This window comes from Mus caroli, chromosome 10, assembly GCF_900094665.2.
Source record: "Mus caroli chromosome 10, CAROLI_EIJ_v1.1, whole genome shotgun sequence".
Taxonomy (NCBI): domain Eukaryota; kingdom Metazoa; phylum Chordata; class Mammalia; order Rodentia; family Muridae; genus Mus; species Mus caroli.
Genome location: NC_034579.1, coordinates 74486104 through 74513768, shown reverse-complemented (window position 1 = coordinate 74513768; position 27665 = coordinate 74486104). Strand labels below are relative to the sequence as shown.

Below are 27665 nucleotides of genomic sequence, written 5' to 3'. Positions count from 1 at the left end.
TGTGTGTGCATGGGTGTGTGGGTGTTTGTGTGTGTGTGATTTGAAAAGCTTTTACTGGTGACTCAGAAATGGAGCCCAGCCTAGAATCCTCCAGGAGGGGCTAGAGGCGTGGTCAGGGGTGATACTTGCCCAGCCTGTGCTAGGTCCTAGGCTGTATCCCCATAACCTCCATAAGCAAAAGAAAAAGAAACAAAAGGAGAAAAGAAAAAGACAAGGAGAAAGAACGGTTTGATGATGCATGCTTGTGATCCCAGCCCTCAGAAGACTGAGGCAGAAGGATCTCAAGCTAGAGGCTAGCCTTAGCTACAGACAGAGACCCTATCTCACAAGTGAGACATATGTGTTTGTGTGTGTGGATTCTAACTTGTCATTGAGTCATAGAACTTTTGAGGCAGGCCCTCACTATGTGAACTCACAAAGATCCATCTGCCGGCCTCTGCTTCCTGAGGGCTGGGATTAAGGCCACCATGTCACCATGTCAAACTTCATTTTTTCAGTGCTCATGTGAGTCTCAGTCTGCTGGCTCATAGGACATGTCACTGCACCTGCTGGGTACAGGGTGGGCAGGGTGGCTTTGGAGCTAGGAATCAGAAGTGTGGGAGTATAAGGGAAAGGGGGAGCACTGTAAGTGTGTGTGTGCTTGTGTGTCTGTGCCTCTGTGTGTCTGTGCCTCTGTGTGTATATGCCTGTGTGTGTGTGTGCCTGTGTGTGCATGTCTATGTGTGGCTGTGTGTTTGTGCCTGTGGCTGTGTGTATATACTGTATGTGTTTTACACTTTTTTAATTTTTTTAGCCGGGCGTGGTGGCGCACGCCTTTAGTCCCAGCACTCAGGAGGCAGAGGCAGGAGATCTCTGAGTTCAGGGCCAGCCTGGTCTACAGAGTGAGTTCCAGGACAGCCACAACTACACAGAAAAAGCCTGTCTTGAAAAACAAAAAAACAAAAGCAAAATGTATTTTTAATCATATATGAGTGTGTGCATGTGAGTGTGGGCACCTAGGAGGGCTGGAAGAGGGCATTTAGTCCTCTGGCACTGGAGTTATGGGTGGTTGTGAGTCTCCATGTGGGTGCTGAGGATGGGTCCTCAACAAGACCAGCCTGTGCTCTTAACCACTGAGCCATCTCTCCAGCTGTGCACGTGTGTGTGCACGTGTACGTATGTGCATGTGTGAGTGTGTGCATGTATTCGTGTGAGCTTGCATGTATCTGCCAGCATGGGTGTGTCTGGGGAGACCTGTCACTTGATGAGTGGGAACAGGGGACTCTTTTCACTCTGAGCATTCTGCCTCACACCGGAAGGTTCTAGAAGCATCCATCCTGGCTGCTCCTGTGGGAGAGCAGCAAATCACTGAGGACGGAGGACACTCTACACACATCTTTGGTTCAGTAAAAAGGCACTCGCCGACCTCGCTGTCCTCCTGTCTCTCTCTCTCTCTCTCTCTCTCTCTCTCTCTCTCTCTCTCTCTCTCTCGGGTGGGGGACAGCCATGGGGTGAAAGTGGGGACACCCTGGCTTCCAGCACAAACCCTTAGGGGTGGGGAAATCTTTGGTATCAAACGTGATCTTTCGAATCACAGCGTGGGCTCAATGAGGTAGCCTTACAGGATGGGGGAGGTTCCTTTTCCTTTTTCTCACTAGAAAGTTCTCTTGCATTCTCTAGGGAAATTGGGAGTGGGGGCCTCTCTGGGAGGCAGCCATGGGAGTAGGGTTCAATGGAGAGGGATTCCCAGGATCTTGAACCCCAGAGGGGGAGGGGAAGAGGCAGCCTCCTGGGACATGGCTGCCAGGCCAGTCTTGAAATGTCACCCAGACTGGAGGGCTGAGCAGAGGGGTGACCCGGTTGCATCTGACCTTTCCCCATTGTACATTTTTTTTTTTTTGGCAAAACAATGGAGCAAGCAGTTTTCAGCTTCATCGTCTCTCTTCTGAGAGAGGTGTCACCAATGCAAGACTCACCCCTGAATGTCCGTCCTCTGCAGGGGTGCTCATGTTTGCACCCCAATCAACTGAAAAATGGGTGATGAATTCCAGAAATTTCCAGAACTTTGCATCCAAGGGACACCAATGCCGCCCCCCCCCCAGATCTGGGAGAATCTGACGTCCCTCTCCTGAGATCTGGGGTGTCATCTTTGCTCTCTGGTGACATTGTTCCCTGTGTAGCATTCTTCACATAGCAAGGTGCTTATAGTGAACTCAGCCAGGGGTGCTGGGATGGAGGCATCCACAGGGCAGCCCTCATCTCACATCTGCCACGGTCTCTTTGGAGACAGGGGGCTCCCCACAGCTTCCCTCCCCGGCGTTTAAGGCAGGGGATTGTTGGCACAGGCTATCCAGGCCGCTGGGGTCAGGGTGGCGGCTGGGGTGGGTCTTGGCTGCTGCGAGGGGCCATCCTGTGGGGTGGGGGTGGGGTGGGACCGCGGCTAGGAGGGCAGGATTGGGCATGGGGACGCTGTAAGGATCCAGCTTGTTTTGGCCACTTGGGATGGGTCTCAGTTCTTGGGGAGGGGACAAGGAGACAGAGACCTGGCCTGGTGGAGAAAGTGGGGGAAGACAGGCAGATGTCTGCCTCCTGCTTTTGAGGAGGGCTGGGATCTGGAAAGAAGGGTTCTCTATTAAAATCATTTTTTAAATACCCGGGTTCTGTTTGTAAGATGTGCTTGATTCTTGACCCACTCTACCCTCAGGGTCCCTTTGGAGTCCAAAATTGAGCGGGAGGGAGCTAGGGGGTCCCTGTCCCCTGGGGGTGGGGGTAGGGCTTGCTTTGGCTGGGTCAGGGACGGCCCCTCGCTCCCTGGGGCTAGCGTGTGTGCAGAAAGGCTCAGGCCTTGGAGAAGGTGGCAGTAGCTGTCCCGGTGCCAGGGGTGGCACCCGGCTCCTCAGCCCAGCGGTTCATGCAGCGGCGACGGGCGTTCATGAAGAAGTTGCTGACAGTGTTGAGCTCCAGGCCCAGCTGCTGTGAGATGGTGGCTTGCATCTCCTTGGACGGCCGCTTGTTCTCCTTGAAGATGGCAATCAGCGTGCGGCGCTGCAGGTCTGTGAACACGAGGCGTTGCTTCTTCGGCTGCAGAGCCCTCTCCTTCTGCTGATCCTGCTCTTTACGCTTGCAGGCTGGAAAGGGGACAGAGGGGAGAGAGGACATTATGGGGGGGGGGTGAGGGGACACAGACACATGAGGAGGAGCAGAACACTAACCAGGGGTGAGGAAACGTGGTCGAAGGGACGAAGCAGGGACAAAGGGATGTGAGGGAGGAAGAGGACGGGAGACACAGGATGAAGAGATGGGACGGGCCAGGGGAAGGAAGGGGAGGGGAGGAGGCCAGGCAGAGTCAGGGAAGAGGGAGCAGAAGTCCGGGAATCAGTGTAAACTGGACCACGAGGAGAGAGGCAGGCAGAGACAGCCAAAAATGGAGGACAGGACAAGCTAGAGAGGTATGGGGAAGACATGGAGTCACACAGTGTGGGGACAGACGAAGCAAGGGGCAGCTGGATAACACAAGTCAGAGCCATCACTGGCTGCAGCAGAGCCTCCAGAGGGGAGCGGTCCTCAGCTTCCTAACTGCTAATCCTCCCCACCTCCCCGGCCAGCCAGCCGCTTCAGCAAGGGCTCCTGACTCCAACCCCAAAATGGGCCCCTCCCCCAGAACTATGGGTGTAGGTGTTGTGTATCATACCTGACATGCTGTCCCATCTGTTGAGGACAAGGTGGGACTCATGTGTGACTGGTCTGATGAAGACATGGCTGACTGTAGGCCCTGGGTTATATCTCAAGCAGCAGAGTCCTGACCGCCTGTTGGCCCAGTCCTGGAACTCCCTCAGGACCTGTCCACCTCAGTTCACAGCCTTTGTTGTGAGCCCATCCCCCTTGCCTAAAATCTCCCAGGGAGAGGTTGGGGGCATGGCTAGAGGGTAGAGGGTTTGTCATCTGGTCTAGATGCAACTCAAAACCGATACAAAGATGACCAGATAAAGGAGAGAGAGTGACCGTTTGTAACATAATTCAGAGGGCAAAAGCTTGCCACCCTCACTCAGTGACCTGAGTTCAATCCCTGGAACTTGCATGAAGGTAGAAAGAGAGAATCAACTCTAAAATATTGTCCTTTGGGCAAGCAGTGATGGCGCACAGCATATCTTTGATCTCAGCACTCAGGAGGCAGAGGCAGGAGGATCTCTGAGTTCAAGGTTAGCCTGGTCTACAGAGTGAGTTCCAGGACAGCCAGAGTTTTGAGCCAGGAAAACCCTGTCTCAAAACATAACAAAACAAAACAAAACAGCATTGACCTTTGACCTCCATAGGTGCACCTTGGCATGTGCACACACACACACACACACACACACACACACACACACACACACGCATCATGCATACACACAGCAACAACAACAAATAAAAAATATAAATACATAGATGTGATGGTTAAAGATAATTGTCAGCCAGACAAAGGGTAGAATCACCCAGGAGACCAGGGTCTGTGTTTGTCTGCAGGGGAATTACTTGATTATTTTCATTGAAGTGGGAAAATATGCCCACTGTGGGTGGCAACATTCCCTAGGCTGGGATCCTGCCTACTGTGGGTGGCACTGTTTTCTAGGCTGGTATCCTTGGAGTGAGTGCCTTAGCATGCATGTTTTCATTGTCTCTTCTGACTTTAGACATAGTGTGAGCATCTTCCCCAGCTGCTAAAACCTTCACTTCCCCAAAGCAATGAACCCGGAACTATTAGCCAAGCAAACCCTTGTTCCCTTGAGTTGGCTTTTATTGAAGTATTTTTATCACAGTGATAGGGAAGGAAGGAAGAATCAGGACTGAAGCACATAGGTTTCATGTGGATGAATGGAAATGGGCAGACACGTCTTTGTGACATTTCAGAACCCTGAGAATAAATAAAAATTTCCTAAAGCTTCCAAAAAGGAAAGGCAGGTGCCATGGGAAAGATCCAGAGAAGCTTTCAGGGGGTCAGAAACCAGAAAACAAAAACTCCAAGGGCAGATGGGGCTGGAGGCGGCTCCGTACTTAAGAGCATTTGCTGCCGGTGCAGCTAACCTGTAACTGCAGCTCACAGGACTCTATGCTCTCTTCTAGCCTTTGTGGGAACTGGTGTGTACAGAGACACACTCATATACGTAATCAAAAGTAAAATAGCCGGGTGGGAGTGGTGCATGTCTCTAGTCCCAGCACTTGGGAGGCAGAGGCAGGGGGATCTGAGTTCCTGGTCTATAGAGTGAGTTCCAGGACAGCCAGGGCTGCTGCTCATGCAAACAAACAAAACCAAATAAATTAATTAATTAAAAAAGAAACAGGGGGCTAGAGAGATGGCTCAGCGGGTAAGAGCACTGACTGCTCTTCTGAAAGTCCTGAGTTCAATTCCCAGCAACCGCATGGTGGCTCATAACCATCTGTAATATGGGTCTGATGCCCTCTTCTGGTGTGTCTGAAGAGAATGACAGTGTACTCACATACATTAAACAAACAAACAAGCAAACAAATAAAATGAAAGAAAGAAAGAAAGAAAGAAAGAAAGAAAGAAAGAAAGAAAGAAAGAAAGAAGGAAAATGTATATTCCACCAGAACATTCCGCCAACTATCTTGATATTAAGCACAAAACTGAAGGTACAGTGGGATTGATGTGTAGCGGTCACACCTTTCATTCTAGCACAGAGACAGGGGATCTCTCTGAGTTCAATCACAGCCTGGTATACATAGCAAGTTTCAGGCCAGCCAGGGCTGCATAGAGAGCCTGTTTAAACAAACAAACACAGCCAGGCATGGTGGCACACGCCTTTAATCCCAGCATTAGGGAGGCAGAGTTGGCTATACAGAGAAACACTGTCTCGAAAAACCAAAAAAAGAAAAAAAGAAAACAAACAAACAAACAAACACAGAGAGACTGCAAGAGTGGATGATATTTCACAGATCTCCCTCCCTCCCTCCCTCCTTCCTTCCTTCCTTCCTTCCTTCCTTCCTTCTTTCCTCTCTCTTTCTCTCTCTGTCTCTGTCTCTCTCTGTCTGTCTCTCTCTGTCTCTCCCTCTGTCTCTGTCTCTCTCTTGGTCTCTCCCCCCCCCCCCCGCAGGGCTCACATTAAGCGTAGGGTAAGTGAAGAATGCCAGAACAGAAGAGAACCTGGAGTTGCTCTGTAGGAGAGGGTTCCCTCTGGAACTGCTGAGGTCCCAGCCTGGAATGGAAAGCTCCAGGGTAAGTCCTGAGAGCGCACTGCCTCCATAGGCCTCCCTTACACAAGCCTCAGTGGGTTGGTTTTGCCTCCCGCTTGGGCAGTGAAATTGCTCGAGTGGCTTAAGGGTCTGCAGAGTTGCACAAAAGAAGAAATGGAATTCTTACAATCTCTGCGGCTGCGTCATGGATTCCACACGCATGGCCAAACCACCAGCATCCCATGGCAAAAGGTGGATCTCTCAGCAGATGGGCAAGCTGGTTGGGGGCTGGGTGGGGCTTGGAGATGAAGGATGTCACAAAGGCTGGGAGAAAGCTGTCAGTAAAGACCTCAGATAAGCAGTAGGGCCCAAGTTTGAATCCTCCAAACCCACGAGAGTCTACTGTTGAGGTGAGCTTCTGAAATCCTAGCGCTGAGGACTGGGAGACAGGCAGATCCCAAGACAGCCCTGCCTGGCCCTAATTGGTGAGACGCAGGTCTCCTGAGAGACTCTACTCAAAAAAAAAAAAAAAAGAAAAAAGAAAAAGGTGGATCAGGGCTAGAGGGACACTCAGCTCAGCGGTTACAGCACTGTCTGTGAGCACAGAGGATCCAGGTTTGTTCCCAGCACCCACCAAGGGCCTCAGGGTCATCTGTAAGTCGAGCTTCAAGGGGATCCCACTCTGTCCTCTCTGATCTCTGAGGTTGCCACGTGGTGCACAGAAAGACATGCAGCCACCATATTCAAATGCATAAAGTAAAACTAAACAAATCTTCAAACAAATAGTGTGAGAGGAATTGAGGACCTATGACATCACCCGTGCACGCGTGAGCACACAGACTGGGAGCTGAGGCACGGCACGAGCGGCAGCAGACCCGTTTTGGTTGCTGGAATAAAATACCGAGATGAAAAGAGCTAGGGGAAAAGGGTTCACGACTACGCGGCTCGCACGCTTGCTTGAACTCAGCTGACTTCCCCCACTCTTTCTTTTTACATTTTAGTTTTATTTTTAGTTGAGAGTGGGGCAGTGTCTTGCGTGTGTACGTGTGTACGTTCAGCACTTGCTCAGGCCAGAAGCGGGAGGCAGATCACCTGGAGGTGTAGTTGCTGGGAGCTGTGGCTCCCCTTAACCACTGAGCTGTCTACACAGCCCCCTCCCATGCCTTCTTTATTCACACAGTTCAGGACCCACATCCAGGGACAATGTACCAGTCTTCTTCCCACCCAAGGTAACACAACAGAGAACCCCTTGGCCAGTTATGATAGTGCATGACTTTAATCCCAGCATTCGGGAGGCAGAAGTAGGTGGATCTCTTTAAGTTGACCAGCCCAGTCTACAGATCGAGTTCTAGTATAGCTAGGGCCGCATAATAGATAACAGAGCACAAAGTTGATCCCTCACAGACAGGCCCACAGCCACCTACACTACGGTCCCTCACTGGCACGCCGTTGTTCCCTGTGGTCCTTGGTTGCCTCAAGTGGATAATGAAAATTGACTGTTGCCCAGCTAAGCTGCATGGCGAGACCCTGGCTTCCATCCTAAGCCCTACAGATATGCACCTATATTTGGCAAAGGCTGGCAGGTAGACGGTGCTCCATGCTGGCGGATGGACACTAACAGAAACAAAGGGAGATGTTCTTGCCTGAGGTTCTTAGGAGTGTGGTGGCAGATACTCATCCTGGGATGAGGATCCAACTAGAAGAAGAAATCACCCATCTATCTATCTATCTATCTATCTATCTATCTATCTACCCATCACCCATCTATCTATCTATCTATCTATCCACCCACCACCCACAATCCACCCACCCATCCATTCTCCCACCCACCCACCCATCCACCTATCCCATCCACCCATCTACCCACCCATTCTCCCACCCATCCATCCATCCATACATCCCATCCACCCATCTACCTATGGTACCACCTAGCAGTCTACTACTAGACTGTTAGAAAGGGACAGAAATACAGATTCTCAGAACACACAAGATTTTCATGTTAAGAGCTTTCTATGGATCTGTTATTCTGTCCTTATGATAAAATATTCCTTTTATTCACACAGAGACAGTAAATCATTTGTCTAGAGAGGGCCAGCCAGAGACAAACAGTTGACAGGCCAGACCTGGGTGGATCTTCTTGGAGTCTCTAAAGGGGAACCCCAAACCCAGGGTAGGGGAGAGGCCAGCCACAGAATAAGTCTGGAAAGAAACAAAAAGTCCCTTTTGGGTGGATGGTTCATGAAACCATTGCCTGCTTCCTGTCTTCCATCTAGTGATACAGAGCCCAGGCTCCAGGCTGAACTGCTGTCTGAACCCGTGGTTCCCCCACCCCCTATTTCCCGATGCCCAAGAGAAGGATTCTGGAAGATGAGGCTACAGGGACGCTTAGCAGCTGTCAGCCTCTAAGTCGACTCAAGCCAAGCTCTCTCCATTTCAGTGCAGAGGAAACTGAGCCTGGGAGCACCAGGCCTGCCACAGACTTCAGGACCCGGCTGACCTATGGTGTGGGTCCATCTCCATTTAAGAGGTAGCCTCAGCCTAGGCTGAGTTCTTCTCTCTCACCTTCAGTGATCATCTCCACTGTCTCTTTCAGACTCCCCTCCTCTCGAGCACTGCCATGCACCATACATCTGCCCTACTGTCCTCTCCTCTTTCTCCTCCTCCATCTCCTCTTCCATCTCCCTCCTCCTCTATCGCCTTCATTCCCCTCCATCTCCTCCTTCATGTCTTCCTCCTGTCTCCTCCTCTACCTTCCACTGTCCTCTCTCAATCCCACCCTCCCTTCCCCCATTGCCACCCAGACAGCCAACTGCCCAACGCCCGCCACACCCCCCCCACTTCTGCTGCATTTTGACTTGCTTTCTTGCTTTCTTCTTTCCCATTCGCACTGTTAACCGTGGTGTCCTCAAATCACTATTAAACATAGCACGATCCCCACCCTGGAGTCTACCTCCTCTAGCCTGGGCTCCCAGGGCCACCTCCAGGGCCCCATCAGCCTTCTCTGTGCCTTCAGAGCTGCCTCACACAGGTGTCTTGACAGGGCTGGGATCATAGTCATCTAGTTCTAGGGGTTGGTGTGAGTCTACAGGCCTCTCCTGTCACCAGTAAAACCAAGACACACAGTGTTCAGTGCACACCAGTCCCATACAAGCCTCCTCCACCACCCCTCTGTCCTGATCTGTGGCTACCCCGCCTTTTTTGGAAACCAGGGTCTCATTGTGTGGCCCTGGCTGCCGTGGAACTCACCTTGTAGACCAGGCTGGCTGCTGCTCCCATGTGTTAGAATTAATGGTGTGCACCAACATGGCTTGACAACTTTTTTTAAAAAAAGATGAAAAAAAAAAAAAAAGAGTTGGGTGTTGTGGCGTACACCTTTAATCCCAGCACTCAGGAGGCAGAGGCAGGCAGATTTCTGAGTTCGAGGCCAACCTAGTCTACAGAGTGAGTTCCAGGACAGCCAGGGCTACACAGAGAAACTTTGTCTCAAAAAACCAAACCAAAACAAAAAAAAGATTAATTTTTCTTATTTAAAAATTTGTGTGTAGCTGTGTGTCTACACTGGGGCATGTGCAAAGAGTTGCCCAGTGTTGTTGGGTCTGGAGCTGGAGTCACAGGGTTGTAATCCCCCATGTGGCAGGGAACTGAACTCAGGCCCTTTAAAACAGCAGCCACCCTTAGCCACAGAGCCTGCTCTCCTGCCCCCCCCCCCCTTTGGAGCTTGTGGGTTTGGCTAGACTGGCGGAGGGCAACCCCCCAGGATCTTCTGTTCCTGTCTTCCCAGGGCTGAGACTATAAGTAGGTGTCACCACGCCCTGGGGTGTGTGTGTGTGTGTGTGTGTGTGTGTGTGTGTGTGTGTGTGTGTGTTTGAGAGAGAGAGAGGAGAGAGAGAGAGAAAGAGAACGAGCGCCTGTGTTCCTGCCACCCACCAGCTTTGCCCCATCGTCTTGAAGTTCACATTGTGTCCAGAAGAGGGCAGGCGCTCCCGGTCTATTGGGTTATATCCCACAAAGGCATGGCAGCTGGAGGCGAAAACCCTGAGTTTAGGGTGTAATCTGTTTAGACTCTGGGTTTTGCACGCGGGGAACCTGCGTTGCCCGTTTCTTGGTTCTCTAGAGTTACTAGAGTCTACAGTTCATCCCAGGCCAAGACCTTATGTGCAACTGTTCTGAGGTTTCTGGGGCGGGACTCCCTTTTTCCCCCATTGCCCAGAGGTGGCAGAAAAATACTTAATGAGTTGAAAAAGACACGGAGCTCCCCAGCTTCTCGGGGATGGAGTGTGTGTGTGAGAAAAGTCAAGGTCTGGGTCTCATCTCTCCCGTGGCTGCGAGAGCGGGTTAGGAGAGTCTCACACAGGTCACCTTTCAGGGGGTCATCCCCTCTGGGAGATGGATGGAGCAACTGTGAACAGACAACTCCTACACACCACTTAAAGCCCAGCCACAATGGCCTCTAACCCAGGAAGTCCTTCACTTTACTTCCTGCAAAGCTTTGGCCTCATCCCTATAAGAAATGATCCTAAGGTTGGGGCTCAATGGGTAGAGTGCTTGTAGTTCAGTGGACAGAGTGCTTGTAGCTCAGTGGACAGAGTGCTTGTAGCTCAGTAGACAGAGTGCTTGTAGTTCAGTGGGTAAAGTGCTTGTAGCTCAGAGGACAGAGTACTTATAGCTCAGTGGACAGAGTGCTTGTAGCTCAGTGGGTAAAGTGCTTGTAGCTCAGAGGACAGAGTACTTATAGCTCAGTGGACAGAGTGCTTGTAGCTCAGTGCGTAGAGTGCTTGCCCAATAAACATTAGGCCTTGAGTTTCATTTCCAGCATTAAATAAATAGGTGAGGTAGCACATGTCTGCCCCGCACCCTCTCAGTGAAACAAAAGAATCAGTTCATGGTCCATCCTTGGCTACATAGGGAATTGGAGGCCAGCCTGGGCTATGAGAGACACTATCTCAAAAAAAAAAATTTAAAATTAAAAGGAAAGTTGGAGAGCTGGCTCAGCAGTGTTAAGAGCACTGGCTGCTCTTCCAGAGGTCCTGAGTTCAATTCCCAGCAACCACATGGTGGCTCACAACCATCGGCAATGGGATCTGATGCCCTCTTCTGGTGTGTCTGAAAACAGTTACAGTGTACTCATATACATAAAATAATCAAATCTTTATAAAAAAGAAAAGAAATGAAAAGAAATTAAGAAAGGCATAGAAAGGTATCTAGGTACCTCCCCAGCTCCACCCCACCCACAGAGCACCCCACAACCCCTGCCCTCAGTCACTCCTCCCTCCTTCCCTCCCTGCCTCCCTCCCTCCTCGTCTACTAAGCCTGGTGTGTGCTGAGCAATGGCGGTGCCCGTCCCCCCTCCTCACTCTCACTCCCGCAGCCCACAATTCAATACCAGCCTGGTCTCCGGCTGGGATGATGGCTGGTTACCGTGGCGACAAGTCCTGCCCCACCATGAGCTGCAGGGTGGGGGCCTATGTTGGAACCAACAATCTCTCCCCATCGTGGTGACTCAATCCAGCCAGGCTGAATTTCCCCAAGATGATCCCGAGAGGAGCCTCTCTGGCTCTGTGACTCTGCCAGGGTCACAAGTCCCCAAGACATTCAGGAAGGTGACTCCTGTGGGTGGGAGAGCCAGGCGAGGTTGAGAGCTAATGGATACCTCAGTGAGGACCCTTCCCACAGATTCCCAAACCAATTCCTTCTTCCCCTCCCCACACTGTCCAGAGTTCCCCTAGAGCACCTGAGTCAGTGTCAGGTGTCAGATTGGCCCCACCTTCCTCCCCTTCCCTCCCTCCCTCCCTCCCTCCCTCTCCCTTTTCTTCCCCCTTCCCTCCCTCCCTCCTTCCCTCTCCCCTTCCATCCCTCCCTCCCATACAGGATTTTAATGTCTTCATTTTTCAAAGCCTATCTGGAACCGTCCACACACACCTGGCCTGCTCACTGCAGAGGAGGGGCACCTGGGAGTTAGAGAGTCACAAGGTGGGGACATGGGGGCAGCCAGGGGCCGTTCCCACCTGGGCTTTCAGTCAAGGAGACCTCTCACTGATCAATCCTCCATGGGGGTAAACCGAGTGAGCAAACAGCACACCGCGCACAAACTTTGAGACTCATGTAGTGCAGGTTGTCCTGAAGTTATTACATAGTTGAGGATGACCGGGACCCGAATGTCCTCAGCCGGCTCCCCTCCGACTCTTTTCTCTCTTTTGATTTAAGCTCTCGCTTCTGTAGCCCAAGCTGACCCAAACTCTTGGCAATTCTTCTGTCTCAGTCCCCCAAGTGCTGGGATGACAGGCGTGTGCCACCACCCCAGGCTGAGCTTCGATGTTTAATAAGTCATTTGCAAAGGGCAAGGCGGCAGTTGGAAGAAGAATTAAGAAAAGATGACTGGAAAGGAACCAGGTGCCTGAAAACCAGAGGCCGGCCCAGCCAAGGCAGGCCAGTGAGGGAGTGCTTCAATTGTTAGTGAATTAATCCACTGATAAGGGCTCTCAGCCCTGGGCTCTGTCCCCGAAAGTGCGTCCTGACTCTCCAGGGAACCACGGTTCCCAAATCACCTGACCTCGGACAGGTTGGAGCCCAACTGTGTGGAGACCGCTGTGCGGTGAGTGCGGACTGGTAGGCCGCGGGGCAAACCGCGACAAGAGCTCTTTATTGCCGAGTATCCCATCGGCTCTCCCCGGAGCCCGAGCAAGTGAGAGAATAAAAATAAAACTAACGAGGTCGTGTTTAGGGAGGGCGGCACACACGCCTTTAATTTCAGTGCTCTCGGGAGGCAGAGGCAAGAGGATCTCCGAGAGTTTGAGGCCAGCCTGGTCTACAGAGCGAGTTCCAAGACAGCCAGAGCTAAATAGAAAAAAAGAAAAAAAAATCCTGTCTCAAAAAATCCAAAAATAAAAATAATGACTATTATGGTGTGGGCAACATGATTTCGAGTTTAATGTGATCTTCAGCTACACTGAAGGCGACTGCGACTAGTCTGGGCTGCATGAGACCCTATCTCAAAAACAAAACAAAACGCTAATACAGAATTATTTTGCAAGATTTCTGAGGCCAGAAGAGAGAGGAGAAAGCGAAGGGCAGCGCGGAGGGTGGGACAGGGCGGGAGGCTGCGCCTCCTCCCGGCAACGGGGACCCTGCAAGCTCTCTTTCGAGGCGGAGCACCAACCGACCATCTAGGATTTCAGGGATCCGTCTCGCCCAAAGCTGGTGGGCCAGCTCAGAGCCGCGGGGTGGTGTTTGCGGCAATTCCATCCGGGGCTCTGGGCCGAGACGGGCACTTTGCAGCTCCCAGCGCTAAGTGCGAGGTCCGTGGCAAGGACAGAAGTGCCGGCCTATAGCAGCGACCCCGTCCTCAGGGCCGCTTTCCCTGGGGAGTCCTGGGGATCCAGGCGGGCGCAGTATGAGTTCAGGTCCCGATCCTGTTTCTCTGTGTAGTTTTTCAATGTGACAATAATTCAAGTCCCTCAACTGTCCCCACCTGTGCCCACTGGTGTGACTTCCGGAGGTGTGACTCCCGGAGTAAATCCACCTAGGGGAAACTGAGGCCACAGGCGTCTTGAGCTGCCAGAGGGTTACACGGACCTCCCAGCCACGCCCACTCTGGTTCCAGCCTCTACCCTCCCCCTCCAGCACTGCCTAGGGTATTGATCACCGTCTATTTTTAATTAAAAACTTGATTCAAACCAGCTTGAACTCTTCTGGTTAAAGCCAGGCTGTTCACAGGCTAACACAAAGAAAGCACGGGGGCGGCCTGGCTTCCTTTCCCCCAGCCTCGCGAACTGCCAGGCCTCCTGGCTGCTGTTCCTCACCTGCTCCTCCAGCCCAAGTCCCCCCATGCACGCAGGAGGGCTGAGGAGACCATAGACAGAAGGCTGCCTTCTGCATCTTAGGGGCTCTGGCAGGGGAGCTCAGAGTCCCCATAGTGGCCGTGAAGTGTCCCCTCAGCGGGAGGCAGCAGGGCAGTGATGGGTGTGGCTTGTATTTCAGCCTGGAAAGGTAATAGTTGATAGGGAATCTACAGTTAGGGAGTGCCTTCGTTCAGGCTAGGAATTTAGTTGAAAGAGGCTTAGTATTTTTGTGGGTTTTAAAATTACTTTTCTTCTTCTTCTTCTTCTTCTTCTTCTTCTTCTTCTTCTTCTTCTTCTTCTTCTTCTTCTTCTTCTTCTTCTTCTTCTTCTTCTTTTTTGGCAGGGTTTCTCTGTGTAGCCCTGGCTGTCCTGGAACTCGCTCTCTGGACCAGGCTGGCCTTGAGCTCAGATATCTACCTGTCTCTGCCTCCCGAGTGCTGGGATTATAGGCATGCACCACCACTGTCTGGCTAAAATTACATTTTATTCTGTGTTTGTGTGGATGTAGGTGGGGGAATAGCACACTTTCATAGGTCAGAATGGAAGCTCTCCTTTCACCATGTATGTCCCCAGGGATTAAACTCAAGTCCCCAGGCTTTGCAGCCTGAGCCTTTCCCCAACATATCAAACCCACCTCGAGGGGTCTTTAGAAGGAAGGACCAGAGGTCAGCCTCAGCCTCTCACCAAGCAGAAGTAACAGACCTGCCGCCTGCTCCTGTCTACCAGACTCTGGAGGTGTGAAGCTGACTTCCCTCTGACACCAGCTTAGGCTCATCCTGGGACACTGACATGGGGGGTGGGGGGTGGGGGGAGGGCGAGGAACAGTCTGCCAGGAATTGAAGTCGCAGCGTCCTAGGGAGTCACATGTACAAAGCTTGCCTTCATTCTCCCATTGATCTCTGAGGAGGGCGTGTGTGTGTGTGTGTGTGTGTGTGTGTGTGTGTGTGTGTGTGTGTGTGTGTGAGAGACAGAGACAGAGACAGAGACAGCAGAGACAGAGACAGAGAGAACAACTCACCATTGTCCAGGATACTGTTACCTCATGAGAGCTAGAGGGATGAACACAGGCCCAGAACCTCTGCTGTGTGGCTGCTGTGAAGTGGGAAATGAGCTCACACAGCACCAGCTACTGCACTGGAAAGTGTCCTGTCTTTCCTTAATGTCCATGGATGTCCTGAGTCTATACTTCCTTGTTTCTGCAATGTCCTAGAGCCCAGGCTAGAATCCCCCCACACCCTGCCCCCAACACACACCGTGAGGGCTGTGGGCGTGGTCAGGGTGGAGCCCCGCCTAGAATCCCCCATGCTGGGAGCGCATGGTCAGGGGCTGGACAGTTTCTTAGCATGCAGGAGGCTATCTGCTGAAATCTCTGTAGGATTGGCAGGCTGGTGGACCCGTTATCCTGACCAAATCCTACTCAGGTATAAGGGGCTCCTTGTAGGGACTCCAGCATGCCCCCCCCCTGCCGCCCCTGTGAATGGTTCACAAAGGCCTTACACAGGTTTGCCACTCATAGCCCTGGGGAGATGGCCACTGTGTATTTTCTGTGGCGACCTGGAGTATTTCCATCTTTGACCCACGTGGACTTGTGCCACTCTCCCAGTCCCTTTCAGGAGCCCCTGCCACACTCTGAGGGGCTTATGCAACTCTGTCCATTTCTCAGATTGGAAAACTGAGGCTCAGTTAAGACTGGAGCAATGGGAGTCCCGGGTCTAAATAAGGCCTTTGGGAACAGACTCTACTTTCTGGGGTGTGTGGGGAGCTGTAGCCATTTGTGTGTGTTGGGGGGGGGGTCTATCAGAGGTTTACATGAAGACTCCAGGCCTTTGAGAATGAGAGGCAGGGCTGTACTTGCATGGGGAGAGCGCTGGCCTGGCATGCCTTTTGCCCTGGGTTCCAGCCCAGCATCCTAAGGTAGACATACTGGTACACAGCAGTCATCCTCAAACTCAGAAGCAAGGCAGGGAGATCAGCAGGTCATCTTCAGCCTGGCCTCAGTGACAGACCAAGGGACACCAGGATGTGTTCACAGCCTCAGATAGAAGGGTAAGAGTTTAAACTGGGAGGTGGTGGTGTAGGAGGTAGAGAAGATGGATGGAGCTCTGAGTTTGAGACCAGCCTGGTCTACAGAGTGAGTTCCAGGACTGTCTGGGCTACACAGAGAAAACTTGTCTCAAAAACCCAAATGAAACATAAAATAAAATAACAAGGGGCAGACAGCTGAGCACCTCTCCAGGACCCACAGGAGAAGAAACAGGGCAGGAGGGTCTCAAGGACCTGTGGTCACACACACTATGTCTGTTTCCTGTCCAGTGCTCTGGCCTGCATCGTCCCCAAGTGCAGTTTCCTTGTGGGGAGACCAAGCAGCCCACAGCTCCTAGACCTTTCCGTGTGTGTGTGTGTGTGTGTGTGTGTGTGTGTGTGTGTGTGTGCACGTGCATGCGTGTGTGGTGTGTATGTATGGCATGTGTATGTATTGTATGTTGTTTATTGTGTCCGGTATGTGTACAATGTGTAGTGTATATGTATGGTGTATGGTATACTGTACATGTGTGTACAGTGTGTGGTGTATCTGTTAGATGTGTGTGTGTGGTGTGTGTGTGTTTGTATAGTGTGTGGTATATGGTGTGTGTGCGTATGTGTACAGAGTGTGTATATGTGTGTGATGTCTGGTGTGTCTGTTAAATGTGTGGTGTGGGTGTACAGTGTGTGTGTGGTTTGGGGTGTATCTAAATGATGTGTAGTGTGTGTGTGAATTCCTGTCTCCTCCTTTGAATATTTCATTATATTTGTATATTTTTCTGATCAGTTACAAAAAAGATTTTTTTTTTAGTCCAGAGTTGCAATTTAAACAATATTTGAAGCCGGCCGAAGCTATCGACCTGGGCGCACGGTGATGAATCACAGACGGTAATTCGAATTCATCGACCGCCCCACCCGCCAGGAGCCACCCCTCCCCCAGCTCTGCTCCCATAATCACAGTTTGTGACTGTCACTGGGGTGTGTGGTGGTGGTGGTGGTGGGGCACACAGCTCAGAGAGGAGATTCTGGGGTGGTGTGGGAGCAGATGCAAATATGTCCCCCCTCTCACATGGTGGGAAAAGTGCCTGGCAGAGCTGGGGTCTTCAGTGACTACTCCCCACACACACAATGCATGTTTTACATTTAGGGAAACTGAGGCAGGCGGAGGACAACACACACTGGGGTAGGGCTGGGACTCTGCTGCTCTTTGCTGTGTTTCTTGGGTACAACAAAGAAAGGACTTACTCTCAGGGGTCCTCAAAGGAAGGCTGTGTTTTACTGGGACTCAGGAACCAGGAGGGGCCAGCCTGACCTGAGACCCCTTCTGGCTTCTCCCTAGCCCACCCCCTTTCTTTGTGTCCAACCTTTCTTTTTTGCTTCTTTCTGCTCTGGTTTCTTTCCCTCTCTCTGTCTCTCCACCCTCCCTTTTCCCTCCTGTCTCTCCAACTCACATCTCTCCCACACCATTTCTCTCTCTCCCCTCCCATCTGTCTGTCTGTCTGTCTGTCTGTCTGTCTGTCATCTCCCCACCTTCACCCTTTCTCTCACTGGTTTTGTCTTGTAGGACATTCTAGGGTTGGTGGCACTGGGGACAATGTTTTCCCAGTGAGGCTGTGACTTGCTTAGGTGGACAGTTTCCCTCCTGGGTTCATAGTAGCCAAGGTCCAATTTTGTCCCCAGTGGGTCGGAGATAAGGGAGTGAGGGATGGAACTCTGGGCTCCAGGTTTTGCACCTTCAGCTGTCACCGAGACACAGGATGTTGAAGAGTCTCGCCTGGCTGCCCCAGTACCCTCTAAATGTCACAATTTACCGCCACTTAACTGCTTTTCATTTGTGCGGGGACCAGAACTAAAGGCCTGGCTCGAGCCTAATGACCCCGGCTGCCACTTCTGACTCCAGCGGAGTCTGAAGATGAAGACAGAGAAGGGACCTGGAGCGCTGGGTCACAGCGTGACAGCCTCAACTCCAAGGCTGATCTGGAACAGGCCAGGTATCTTATTTTTTACCTGACTCTGTGCTCCCCTGAGGTGGCCACATTTTTAGAAGTGACACAGTCATCCTGTAACACAGTCTTAGGGAGAGATGCTGGTCACCAGAGCTGCGAGAGACAAGAAGCCAGTCTGACCCTGGCTCCCTTTGGAATGGCTAACCTATTGCTTCAAGTGGGACACGGAGGGCTGATGGCCTTACAGAATCTGAGACCCTGGGCCCATGTGTTGTCCAGCATTTCTGTGGTGTGTCCGCCTTTTGTGTCCACAGGAGAGCAATTGGAAAGTCACTCGTGCAGGTGACAGGCGAGCGGCGTGGGTTTGGGGTACACAATGGTTGTATGTCCAGGAGGGGAGGTCTTGGTCTTAGAATCCACAGAGCACCAGATCACCTTGGAGACAGTGGATCCGGGGCCACACTCCCCGAGGAGAACCATGGACAAGACAGGACAGGACAGGGGCTGTGTTCTGGGGCAGGTGTCCTCATCTCCCTCACTAGCAACAGGGCTCTTCAGATAAACCTGTGTGTGTTTATCCTAATGTCTTCCAATGCCACCTGCTCACCCCCCAGGAATGCATGGCCCCAAAAGCCCAAAGACAGGGCGCATCTCATCACTGAGTTATTCCACTAAAGACTAGAGGAAGGGGAAACTGAAGTGGGTCTGTGTGTGTGGCAGTCTGCACAGTGGGCTTAGAATCCATAGATAGAGCAAGTAGCACAGGCTCCAACCAAACCCACATCTATCTACCCTGCTACTCCCAGGGCCCCCTGCTTCTCTGCACCCCACAAAGACTTGTAGTGTGGTCTGGGGGTACAGTCAACCCAGTTCTCAGCTCCTGCCTTAGGGGCGCCTCTCTTGAGTCCCGGCTACCCCGCCCCTCTCTGTGTTTGTATGCAGAGGGATCGATGAGGCTCTGGAATCAGCTATTGTCCCTGGAACGGGGTGCACAGCCCCCTCCCCACTACGCCATAGAAAAAAAACGCTCTGCCCAGACCACCTGCCTCCTGACACCCCTTCCCAAACACGGAGGATGTAGGGTCTGTGGCACACCCCCACATTCCTCGCTGGGGTGGGAGGGGACAGGTTAGACCAAAGGAGGAGACAACGGGTCCCCCAGAGGCTGGCTCATATGCCTCTGTGTGTGGGAGAGACTCAGGCAAGGCGCGCGAGAGAAGAAAAGAATAGAGACTGGACTGGGTACCAAAAGAGGCAGCTCGAAGAGAGGGACAGCAATTTGTCTCCGTGGAGAGAAGTAGAAAGGGGGACAGGAAAACAGGAGGGAGTGAGGCCCTGGGAGTCACCGGGGTGTGTGTGTGTGTGTGTGAAGGCCTCTGGTGGATGCCACTGAGCCCAGGGTCCCAAGGGCCGCCCCTCCCCCAATCTCAAATGACCTTTGCCAACGGCCAGAGGGGGGGAGGGATGGGGGACTAGCGGATCGATCGTCGGCAGAGGCTGAGCTGCATAGGAAGAGAGCTCGGTGGTGGTGCTGGGGCTGGGGGCAGAGCGGTGGCCAGGCCTTGGCTGAGTCTAGTCAGCACCTGGAGCTTTGTGACTGGGTGGAGAGAGGGCGCCTTTGGTCCCTCTTGCAGGATGTTTGGGGACGGGGGGAGTGGCACCTCAGATCGCGGGGGATAGTGAACCCAAGGAACGTGCTACACACGCGCGCATACACGCGCACACACGGAGCCACGCGAGGGCTGTTTTAGTTTAGCACCCTATGTCTACGTCAGCCTCAAAGACACTAGACACCCTACACAGTACCTAAAAGAATAGGGACGGAGACAATAATTGTATTTGCCCTCTTGCTATTAGTGACACTCGGCGATGCAGACCCCGGGTCAGCCTCAGAGGCTACAGGATCCCCTCTCGAGGCTGGCAGGACGCACTAGCCAAGGTCCTTCATCCTGTGCCAACCATGTCCCCCAGGATCGAGCCTCAGGGGCCCTCGTCCCTACCTGCCAGGCGCAGCGCCGACATGCGCTGGAACTCCGGCTCCTGCAGCCACTTCCACATCCTGCGGAAGGTCTCACGGCCGGATTTGAGCTTGCTCCAGGGCTTCGGGTTGCGCAGCAGGTCGGAGAGCGTGCCCTGCGAGCGGCACAGGATGCGCTGCGCGAAGATGGCCTGCGGGATGCTGTAGCGCTTCAGCTCGGCGGTGATGCGCTGGGCCACCTCTTTGGTGTTGATCTCTTCGGCTGCGGCGCCGGCTCCCGGGCCGCCGCTGCCGCCGCCAGCGCCACCGCCCCCTCCGGGGCCACCGCCGCCTGAGTGAGGCCCGTGCGCCCCGGCCGCAGCCAGCCCGCCCAGCGGAGCCAGCAAACCCGCGGCCGCCCCGCCGGCCGCCCCGCCGCCTCCCGCGCCGCCGCCGCCTCCAGGCAGCCCTCGGGCCAGCGCGTCCTCTGCGCGCCCCAGAAGCGCCGCGTGTGGCTCGAAGGCGGCAGGTGGCAGTAGTTTGTCCCCGGCCAGGTGGCCCGGAGCCCCGTAAGCGGCGAGCGGTGGCGGCGGCGGCGGCGGCTGCGGGGCGCTGTGCAGAGCCGGGGGCAGCGCGCTGGGCAGCGGCGACAGTGGCGACCCCATAGTGGGCAGCTCCTTGCCATAAGGCCCGTAGAGGTGGCCCACCGAGGCCAGCGCCGCCCGCTCGTCGCGCATGAGGGTGAAGCTGCCGCTCACGCTGGCCGCCAGGCGCTGCGGAGGGGGCGGTGGCGGCGCGGTGGCCGGGTGAGGGTGAGCGTGTGGATGGCCTCCGTGCGCCCCAGCCACCGCGTGCTGGTGGAACTTGTCGGCCACGGCGGCCAGCGGCGGCAGGTGCTGCAAGGGCGTGAGCGTGGTGTAGGTGCCACCCAAACCTGGGGCCTCGCACGCCATACCCATGGCCGGGTGCAGGGGGCCAGCCAGCTCCCCACGGAAGTCAGGGCCACCACCCGCGGCCCCTGCAGCCCCCGCGCCCCCGGCGCCCCCGCCCCCGGCGCCACCACCGTCCAGCAGGCTAGCCATGCCGGCCACCAGGCCTGGGCGCCCCGATGCCACTAGGCTTCGGTGTTGGGCCGCGGCGGAGCGCGCGTGGCCCGGACTCAGCAGCTCGCCGGCTTGCGCGTGTGTCACCCCGTGCAGCCCCCCGAGGCTCTCCAAGCTCAACTCCATCCTGGGCGTCCTCTTCGTGTGTGCTCAAGGCCGCAGCATGGTCCCTAAGCACTGGCCGACGCTCCTGGTGGCGGCGATTGCTACTGTCCCGTTCGTTCAGTGCTCTCGCTGGGCTTCGGCTGCTGCGAGCAGCGGCCACCAGGATGTGGCGGGGCGGCCGCCGCCGGCGCCCCGGCCAGGGTCTGACGTCAGCGCCCCCGCCCATCGCTCCGCCTGCACCCGCCAAACCCCCTGGAGCTCCAGGCTGGCTTCTCGGGTCTCCCCATTCTCCTTGCCCTGAGAAGAACCTGAGGGATTGGGGTGGGGGACCTCTAGTCCTGGCTCTGTGTGAGTGTGAGTGAGTGAGTGTGTGTGTGTGTGTGTGTTCTCATATCAGCGTCTTTGATTCTCTGCCCTGTACATCCCCCCTTCTGCCCCTACCCGCCCCCAGTTCTTGAAGTGTGGCTACAAACGCCCCCCCAACTCTGTTGGCACCCTCAGAAAGATGTGGCTGTTTTTCAAGCTCACCCCCATATGCACACAAAGATTTCAAAACCTCTTTTGGGATGAAGTGGGGCAATTAGTAGGTCCCCAGAACAATCACACAGTCTACATTGGCCTTAAGCACAAGGAAAAGCAGGCATTTGGGCATTTGGGCCTCTGTTTCTTCAATCGTGCAATGTAATTGCCCTGCAGAAATCTTTCTTAACAGGGACTTTAGTGGTCTTTAGGCCCAGGATTGGGAAGACAGAGGCAGGTGGATCTTTAATTTGGAGGCTAGCCTGGTCTATGCAGCAAGTTCCAGTCAGGCAAGGGCTTTATAGTGAGTCTTTGCATCAAAGCAAAAGTAAATCCCTCCAAGGTCCCGTGTAGTGGCGCGTGCCTTTAATCTTAGTACTTGGGAGGCAGAGGCAGGTGGATTTCTGAGTTCAAGGTCAGCCTGGTCTACAGAACTGGATTCAAGGACAGTCAGGGCTACACATGGAAAAGATGACAGAGAGAGGGGGAAGAGAGAGGGGAAAATCCCTCCTAAGTCCCATGTAATTGGCTACCTTCCTGTCCCCAATATCTCTGGGGTCTAAGGATGTCTGGTCTAAGGACTGGTCATCTCTAGACCAGCTTGGGTTTGGGATTTTTTTCAGACTGAGATAGCCTAGGATCTCTCTCTCTCTCTCTCTCTCTCTCTCTCTTTCTCTCCCATCTGCAGACAGTGAAGGGGGACAGAAGGGGTACATGGATGGCACCCTACAGGCACAAAGCACCTGGGAACAAGACCCCTTGGGTTTGTAGAGAAGAGATTACTGGGGTGGCCATGCCAGACTCTGGGGGGACCTTGTGTTTGAGGTCCAGAGGTTAGGAGGGTGTCTTCACTCAGCCTCAGCCCCTGCCTCCCTTGCCCTGCTCACTGCTAGGGAGGGTTATTGGCATTTGTTCTGGAGCTTGAGTCACCCATGGGCTCTGACGCTCACTCAAGGGATGCCCCCACCAATGGCTTGGGCTGTCAGGCTGGAAACAAAGCAAATCAAGAATCTGACGTCCACAGTGCGATGGCTGTGGGACAGGCATGGTGGCCCATGCATGCCCGGGCTGCACAGAGCCTTTTCTGTTCCTCATTTTCCCCTTCCATGCTGCCCCCCCAGAGAAGAGGAGCTTGTAGGAAAGTGGCATTGTATATGAGCCATTAAGGGGGGGTCACACAGAGGTCCCTCTCCCAAATCCTTGGGTGGACAGGACTGAAGGGACTGTTTCAATGTGAACAAGTCAGCATTTATTAAGCTCCAGCTGTTTAACAGTCCTAGAGAGGGAAGAGATCCAGAGCCTATCACTTCTTGCCTGTTGCCATCTTGGTCTCCTGGTTGGGGGTGGGGGTGGGGATAGTGGGGAGTAAAGACTGCAGAGGGGGCCATTAGGGTGAAGCTTGCAGGAATGGATACTTTTACCCATCCACCTCCCCCAAGGGGCAGAAGCCTTGGGGTCTTCTGATTTGGGGAGCCTGGACAATTTGGGGCTATAGCCATCTTCCAGGTAGAGGAACTGAGGCACACAGAGCATCTGTTGCACCACTGGGGTTTCCTCCCCAGTGACAAAGAGCTGGGGACAGTTGCTATGGCCAGGATCAGAGTCAAGTCTGCGGTCCCCAAGTCTACCCTGCAACATCACAGATAATTAAAAATAATCGTGGGGTGTGGAAATCAATCCGCCACCATCAACCGATAGCATTCAGAGCTCTAGAAAGCAAAGAGCTACAGGGGTTGACTGGGTGTTTAGAAACAGAAAAACAAAAGATGACCATAAACCCTTTCAAATACCAGCCACCCCGGGATTCCTAGGCAGAGGGTTGGGATGATGCGGGCCCCTGCCTTCATTTCTGCCCGTATTAATTTTTTTTGTTGTTTCAAATGATATCTATAGCTCCCCCCTCCCATGAGTGAAGAATCCATTTTGAAGAAAAAGAGAGGAAGCTGGGGGCTTTGAGATGAGGGGACTCCCTTTTCTCTTGAACAAGGGCAACCTCAGGTGCCACACTCTCCCTTGCATTCTGTCCAGACTTAGACAGGGCTTCTCAGACTCATGCAGGGACATTTTCCCGGCGCGTGCAGCCTGTGCTTGAGTCTTCTGGGCATGAAGAGCTGGATCTCCGCGAGGTCTACGGTCCCACTGAGAGATGGAGTAAAAACCTAGGGGTCCCTAGGAAATGGACTGTGCCCCCTGAGCCCCAAGAACTGGCCTCCCCCACTTTAGTAATTAGTGAAATAGAATTGAGCGGGGCCACGGGCGAACCGGTGGCTGGGGCCAGATCGATCTTGGGTCATTAGCAAATTGAGGGTGGAGGAGGGGTGGGCTGGAGGTGGGCAGGGCATCCCCCATATCTATTCCCGTGGGGACCTAGGCCAACTCAGAGAACCTCTCAGTCGACCTTAGTATCCCCTCTGGGAAAATCAGGGATGGAGTCCAGGAGCCCCTTGGCTGCCTCTGGGGTCTCCAAACGTGCTGGGCTGCGCCTGGCTAATATTCACCTTCTCTGTGCTAAGCCCACATTTGAGAGAAATCTGAGGCCCAGTTAACCTGAGGGCTGTGAGGGTCGGGTTAGCAAGTACAAGCGACAGCGACGTTGGGGACCTGCACGGGCTTCGCAGGAACCCTCAGTCGCCTTCATCCTCCCCAGAAGCGCCCTGAAGGTGGGGCTGGAACAGACNCCCCCCCCCCGCCCCGCCCCGGCCCTCCGCCAGTTTGACCTCACCAATGTCCTCGTTTTCGCTTCTCATTTTAGCTAAAAAAAAAAAAAAAAATGATTTGGGGTCTTTAGATGCCTAAAGTTGTTCCTTTGAGGCGGGTACTCCAGCCTCTCCTGACAGGCCACTGTTTATTGCCCACCGAAATGAGAGTTTTAAGTCCAGGTCCTTTCTTCTCGCCGGTGGGTGGGGTGGGGTGGTGGTGGTTCATAGGAACTCTAGCGACTGCCACCTTCATTCCAGTCTCCCCCAAATCTGCAGGCGCCACAGATCTGAATTCCCCACACCCCACAACTTCCCGTTCTCCGCTGGTAGACAGAGAAGCGGTGTCCAGCCTGGGTAGCCCCAAGGGTCTCTGTCGGGTGCGGGGTTGCAAGAGAGTACGCCGCACCCCAAGATGCCTGCACGGCCCGGGCCGTGACTGCTTCGCTCCTGGCAGCTCCGTGGGGCTGTTCCGCGACAGCTGTGCCCGATCGATCCCCGACGGCCCCGCGTCTCCATCGAATCCCCATCGCTCTGGGCCGCGCGCTTCGCAAACACCCGCTTGTTTGCAGCGGGCCGCGGGGCCTGCGTGAGCACCAGCAAGGACGTCGGACGTCACTGCACCCTCGACCGCTCAAGTTCCACGGCGCAATGAGAGGAAGGAACTCCAACAGCCCACTACCACGTCCTGACTCGGTTTCCTGCCCTGAGAGCAGCCACTCACTCTGGCTGGGGGACCCCAGAGTAGGGAGGGTCCGCTGCTGTTCTCTAAGCCACCTGCTGCGTCCTTCCTTGCCTTTTTGCCATTCCCCCCCACCCCCCTCCTCTCAGACGTGGTCTCTTGTAGCCGGTGCTGGTCCCCATCCTTGCTCCGGACCCTTTAGAGTTGAGTTGCACTGGACGGGTTAGCTGGCAGGATTCAAAGTCGCCTTTGGACCAGATCTGGGGACTCCGCCGCTCCCTCCCCAATTTCTCCACCCTGCGCTGTAGGGAAAACGAACTGTCCTCATAGTGTGTGTGTGTGTGTGTGTGTGTGTGTGTGTGTGTGTGTGTGTGTGTGTGACTGAAACCAGAAGGACCAGGGCATGACTTGGGGTCTGCTGGAGGACTGGAGAAGCCACAGGTAGGGGCCTCCTGGATGCCTTCCACTCTGGGGTTCGCGTCCACTCTTGTGTTGAACGCGGAAACCCTGGAGCGGGGTGCAAAGCCATGGCCCGGACTACGTGCTGCGCGGGATGAGGAGTCGCGTGTACACACACACACACACACACACACACACACACAGGGAACGCAGGCTCCCTGGAGCTTATTAACGCAAAGCGTCTATTCCTTTCTCGGCATCCTGCCCTCCGTGGCAGCGCGGATCCGGGGTCTGGGCGCCGCGTAGTAGATTTGCAGCGGCCAGGGGCGGCTCAGCCCCTCCAGGGTTTCTTGCGGAAAAGACACCCTGAAGTGTCCCACTGTGGCCCGGGAGGCCTGGAGGAGCTCCAACCCGAGCGAGGCTTTCTGGGCCAGGCGCACGTGGGTCACCCAGAATGGCTTCTGGCTCCAAGCCTCAACAGCTTGGCTAGAGGCAGAGGGTGAGGCCGGGCTGGAACGCGCCATTAACGCGTCATTTATCAGAACACACCCCGGGCCCTTTCCGCTGGTCCAGCGGGTGTGGAAGGAAGACAGCTCCTTGCCAGACAGACATTTCGCTCAGCTTGGCAAGGCCTCTACCTCTGTCTCCCCTCTGGCTTGAGTTTTCGGCTCGGTGGGGAAGGAACTGCTCTTGCAGAGTGGAGTTAGGGAGCCGGGCACCCATTGGACATAATGGGCTTTTTCTCCTCCTCCCTGGCTGGGGAAGGAAGATAAATAACGACCCTCTCCAAATTTCCCCAACCCCCATCAGCACTAGAATAGCAGGGTTTTCCCCCCCTTTCTGGAGCTAGGGGGTCCCCATGGCTGGGTTTTGTAGGGTATATAGGAGTTTGGGTCCAGGGAAGGGGCTACATTGGAAGAGGAAGTCTGAGAACAGGGACCTTCTGGGCAGTCATTAGAAATTGTTTGTTGAGTGAGTCAATGAGATAAAGCCAGGAACTAGACTCAGGTGGGGTACACAGGAAGCCAGGCTCTCAATGCTGTTGGCCTTGGTGTCTGGGAGGCCAACAGGTAGGCGGTTGACTGTGTCTGGGTGGCCTGGAGTTAAGTCTCATTGACCCACAGGGATGTCTGGGTTGGCAGTAGTGACAAGACACTAGTTCTGAGAAGACCGGCTGGCCTCGTTCCTGGGTGTATAACACCTTTCCTGGTTAAGCACTGGTCCCCTCCCGGGGACCTGGCTGGCATTTCTGCCCCCATCACTCAGAGGACAGCCTGGACTGAAGCCAGGCTGGCTGGGACCCGAGCTGTCAGGTGGAGGCTCAGCTCCCGGGGAATCTGCTGGAGCCCCAGCTCAGGGTGCCCTGTAAGCACCCAAGAGCCACAGCCACAGGGTGGGAGCTGCAGGGTGTGGGGGTGGCACCCGCACAGCCCCGGGCTGCAGGCCCGGCCCTTTCACTCCTCCTCAGTTTTTCCCACTAGGAAAGGAGGGATAGTGCATGATGAGGGTCTGGGGACCCAGATCACCTCCTCCCAGGTCTCTGTCCTCAGCTCTCTCCTCTTACCCTTTGGCTCCCCTCCCCTCCCTCCTCCCCTCTCTCCTCCCCTCCCTCCTTTCTCCTCCTCCCTTCTTCCCCCTCTCCAGCAAGCTCCAGGCTCAGCTGTGTCACCATCACTGTGACAAACCCTGTATCCCCCCTCTCCCTCCTTTACTCCCGGGTGGGAGGCTGCAGACTGGCAAGGGCACAAGGCAACCTCTTGGTTGTTCTACCTATGGGGAAACTGAGGCACATTCCAATCACCTGCTTCCCAGAGCAGGCGCCTCTTTCTCTGTGGGAGAAAGCCCTGTGTGTGTGTGTGTGTGTGTGTGTGTGTGTGTGTGTGTGTGAAGTGACAGCACAGCCTCAGCTCAGTTCTGTCCCTTCTAGGCCTAAATTCCAGGCTGTGCTCTCAGACTCTGTCCTCCATGTGTTCCCAGAGCATAAAGGAGTCACACCCAGACCCACATCAGGGACCCCTGTGGGGCCTCGGTCTCCTCAGCTGAGCTAGCCTGTTCTCAGCATCCTCTGGAGAGTGAGGCTGTAGAGTGGAGGCTGAGGAGGGAGGTTGGGGAGGGAGGCTGAGGAGGGAGGCTGAGGAGGCAGGCTGGGGAGGCAGGCTGGGGAGGGAGGCTGAGGAGGCAGGCTGGGGAGGCAGGCTGGGGAGGGAGGCTGAGGAGGAAGGCTGGGGAGGGAGGCTGAGGAGGGAGGCTG

At 54.3% G+C, this 27665-nt stretch overlaps 1 protein-coding gene across 2 annotated transcripts; it reads right to left on the bottom strand.

Moving 5' to 3' along the window:
• Positions 1–2638: 2638 nt before the first annotated feature.
• Onecut3 (one cut homeobox 3) lies at positions 2639–21193 on the bottom strand. 2 transcript variants are annotated; one of them, XM_021175062.1, is made up of 2 exons: positions 19954–21193; positions 2639–3107 (listed from the first exon to the last, which is right to left on the bottom strand). In XM_021175062.1, the coding sequence occupies exons 1-2, from the start codon at positions 21137–21139 to the stop codon at positions 2818–2820; spliced, it is 1476 nt and encodes a 491-aa protein (XP_021030721.1). In that variant the 5' UTR covers positions 21140–21193; the 3' UTR covers positions 2639–2817. The 2 variants fall into 2 exon arrangements, 1 of the variants encoding a protein (XP_021030721.1); XR_002378964.1 differs by lacking the exon at positions 19954–21193 and adding an exon at positions 6335–6397 and having other exon boundaries at positions 3045–3107.
• Positions 21194–27665: the final 6472 nt, after the last annotated feature.

What these genes read in the sequence shown, in the direction of transcription:
- Onecut3 (XM_021175062.1), bottom strand. Translation starts at nt 21,139, where the DNA reads ATGGAGTTGAGCTTGGAGAGCCTCGGGGGGCTGCACGGGGTGACACAC. An exon ending in GTCGGCGCTGCGCCTGGCAG is followed by an intron (nt 3,108 to 19,953) that starts GTAGGGACGAGG and finishes TCCCCTTTCCAG; the next exon opens with CCTGCAAGCGTAAAGAGCAG.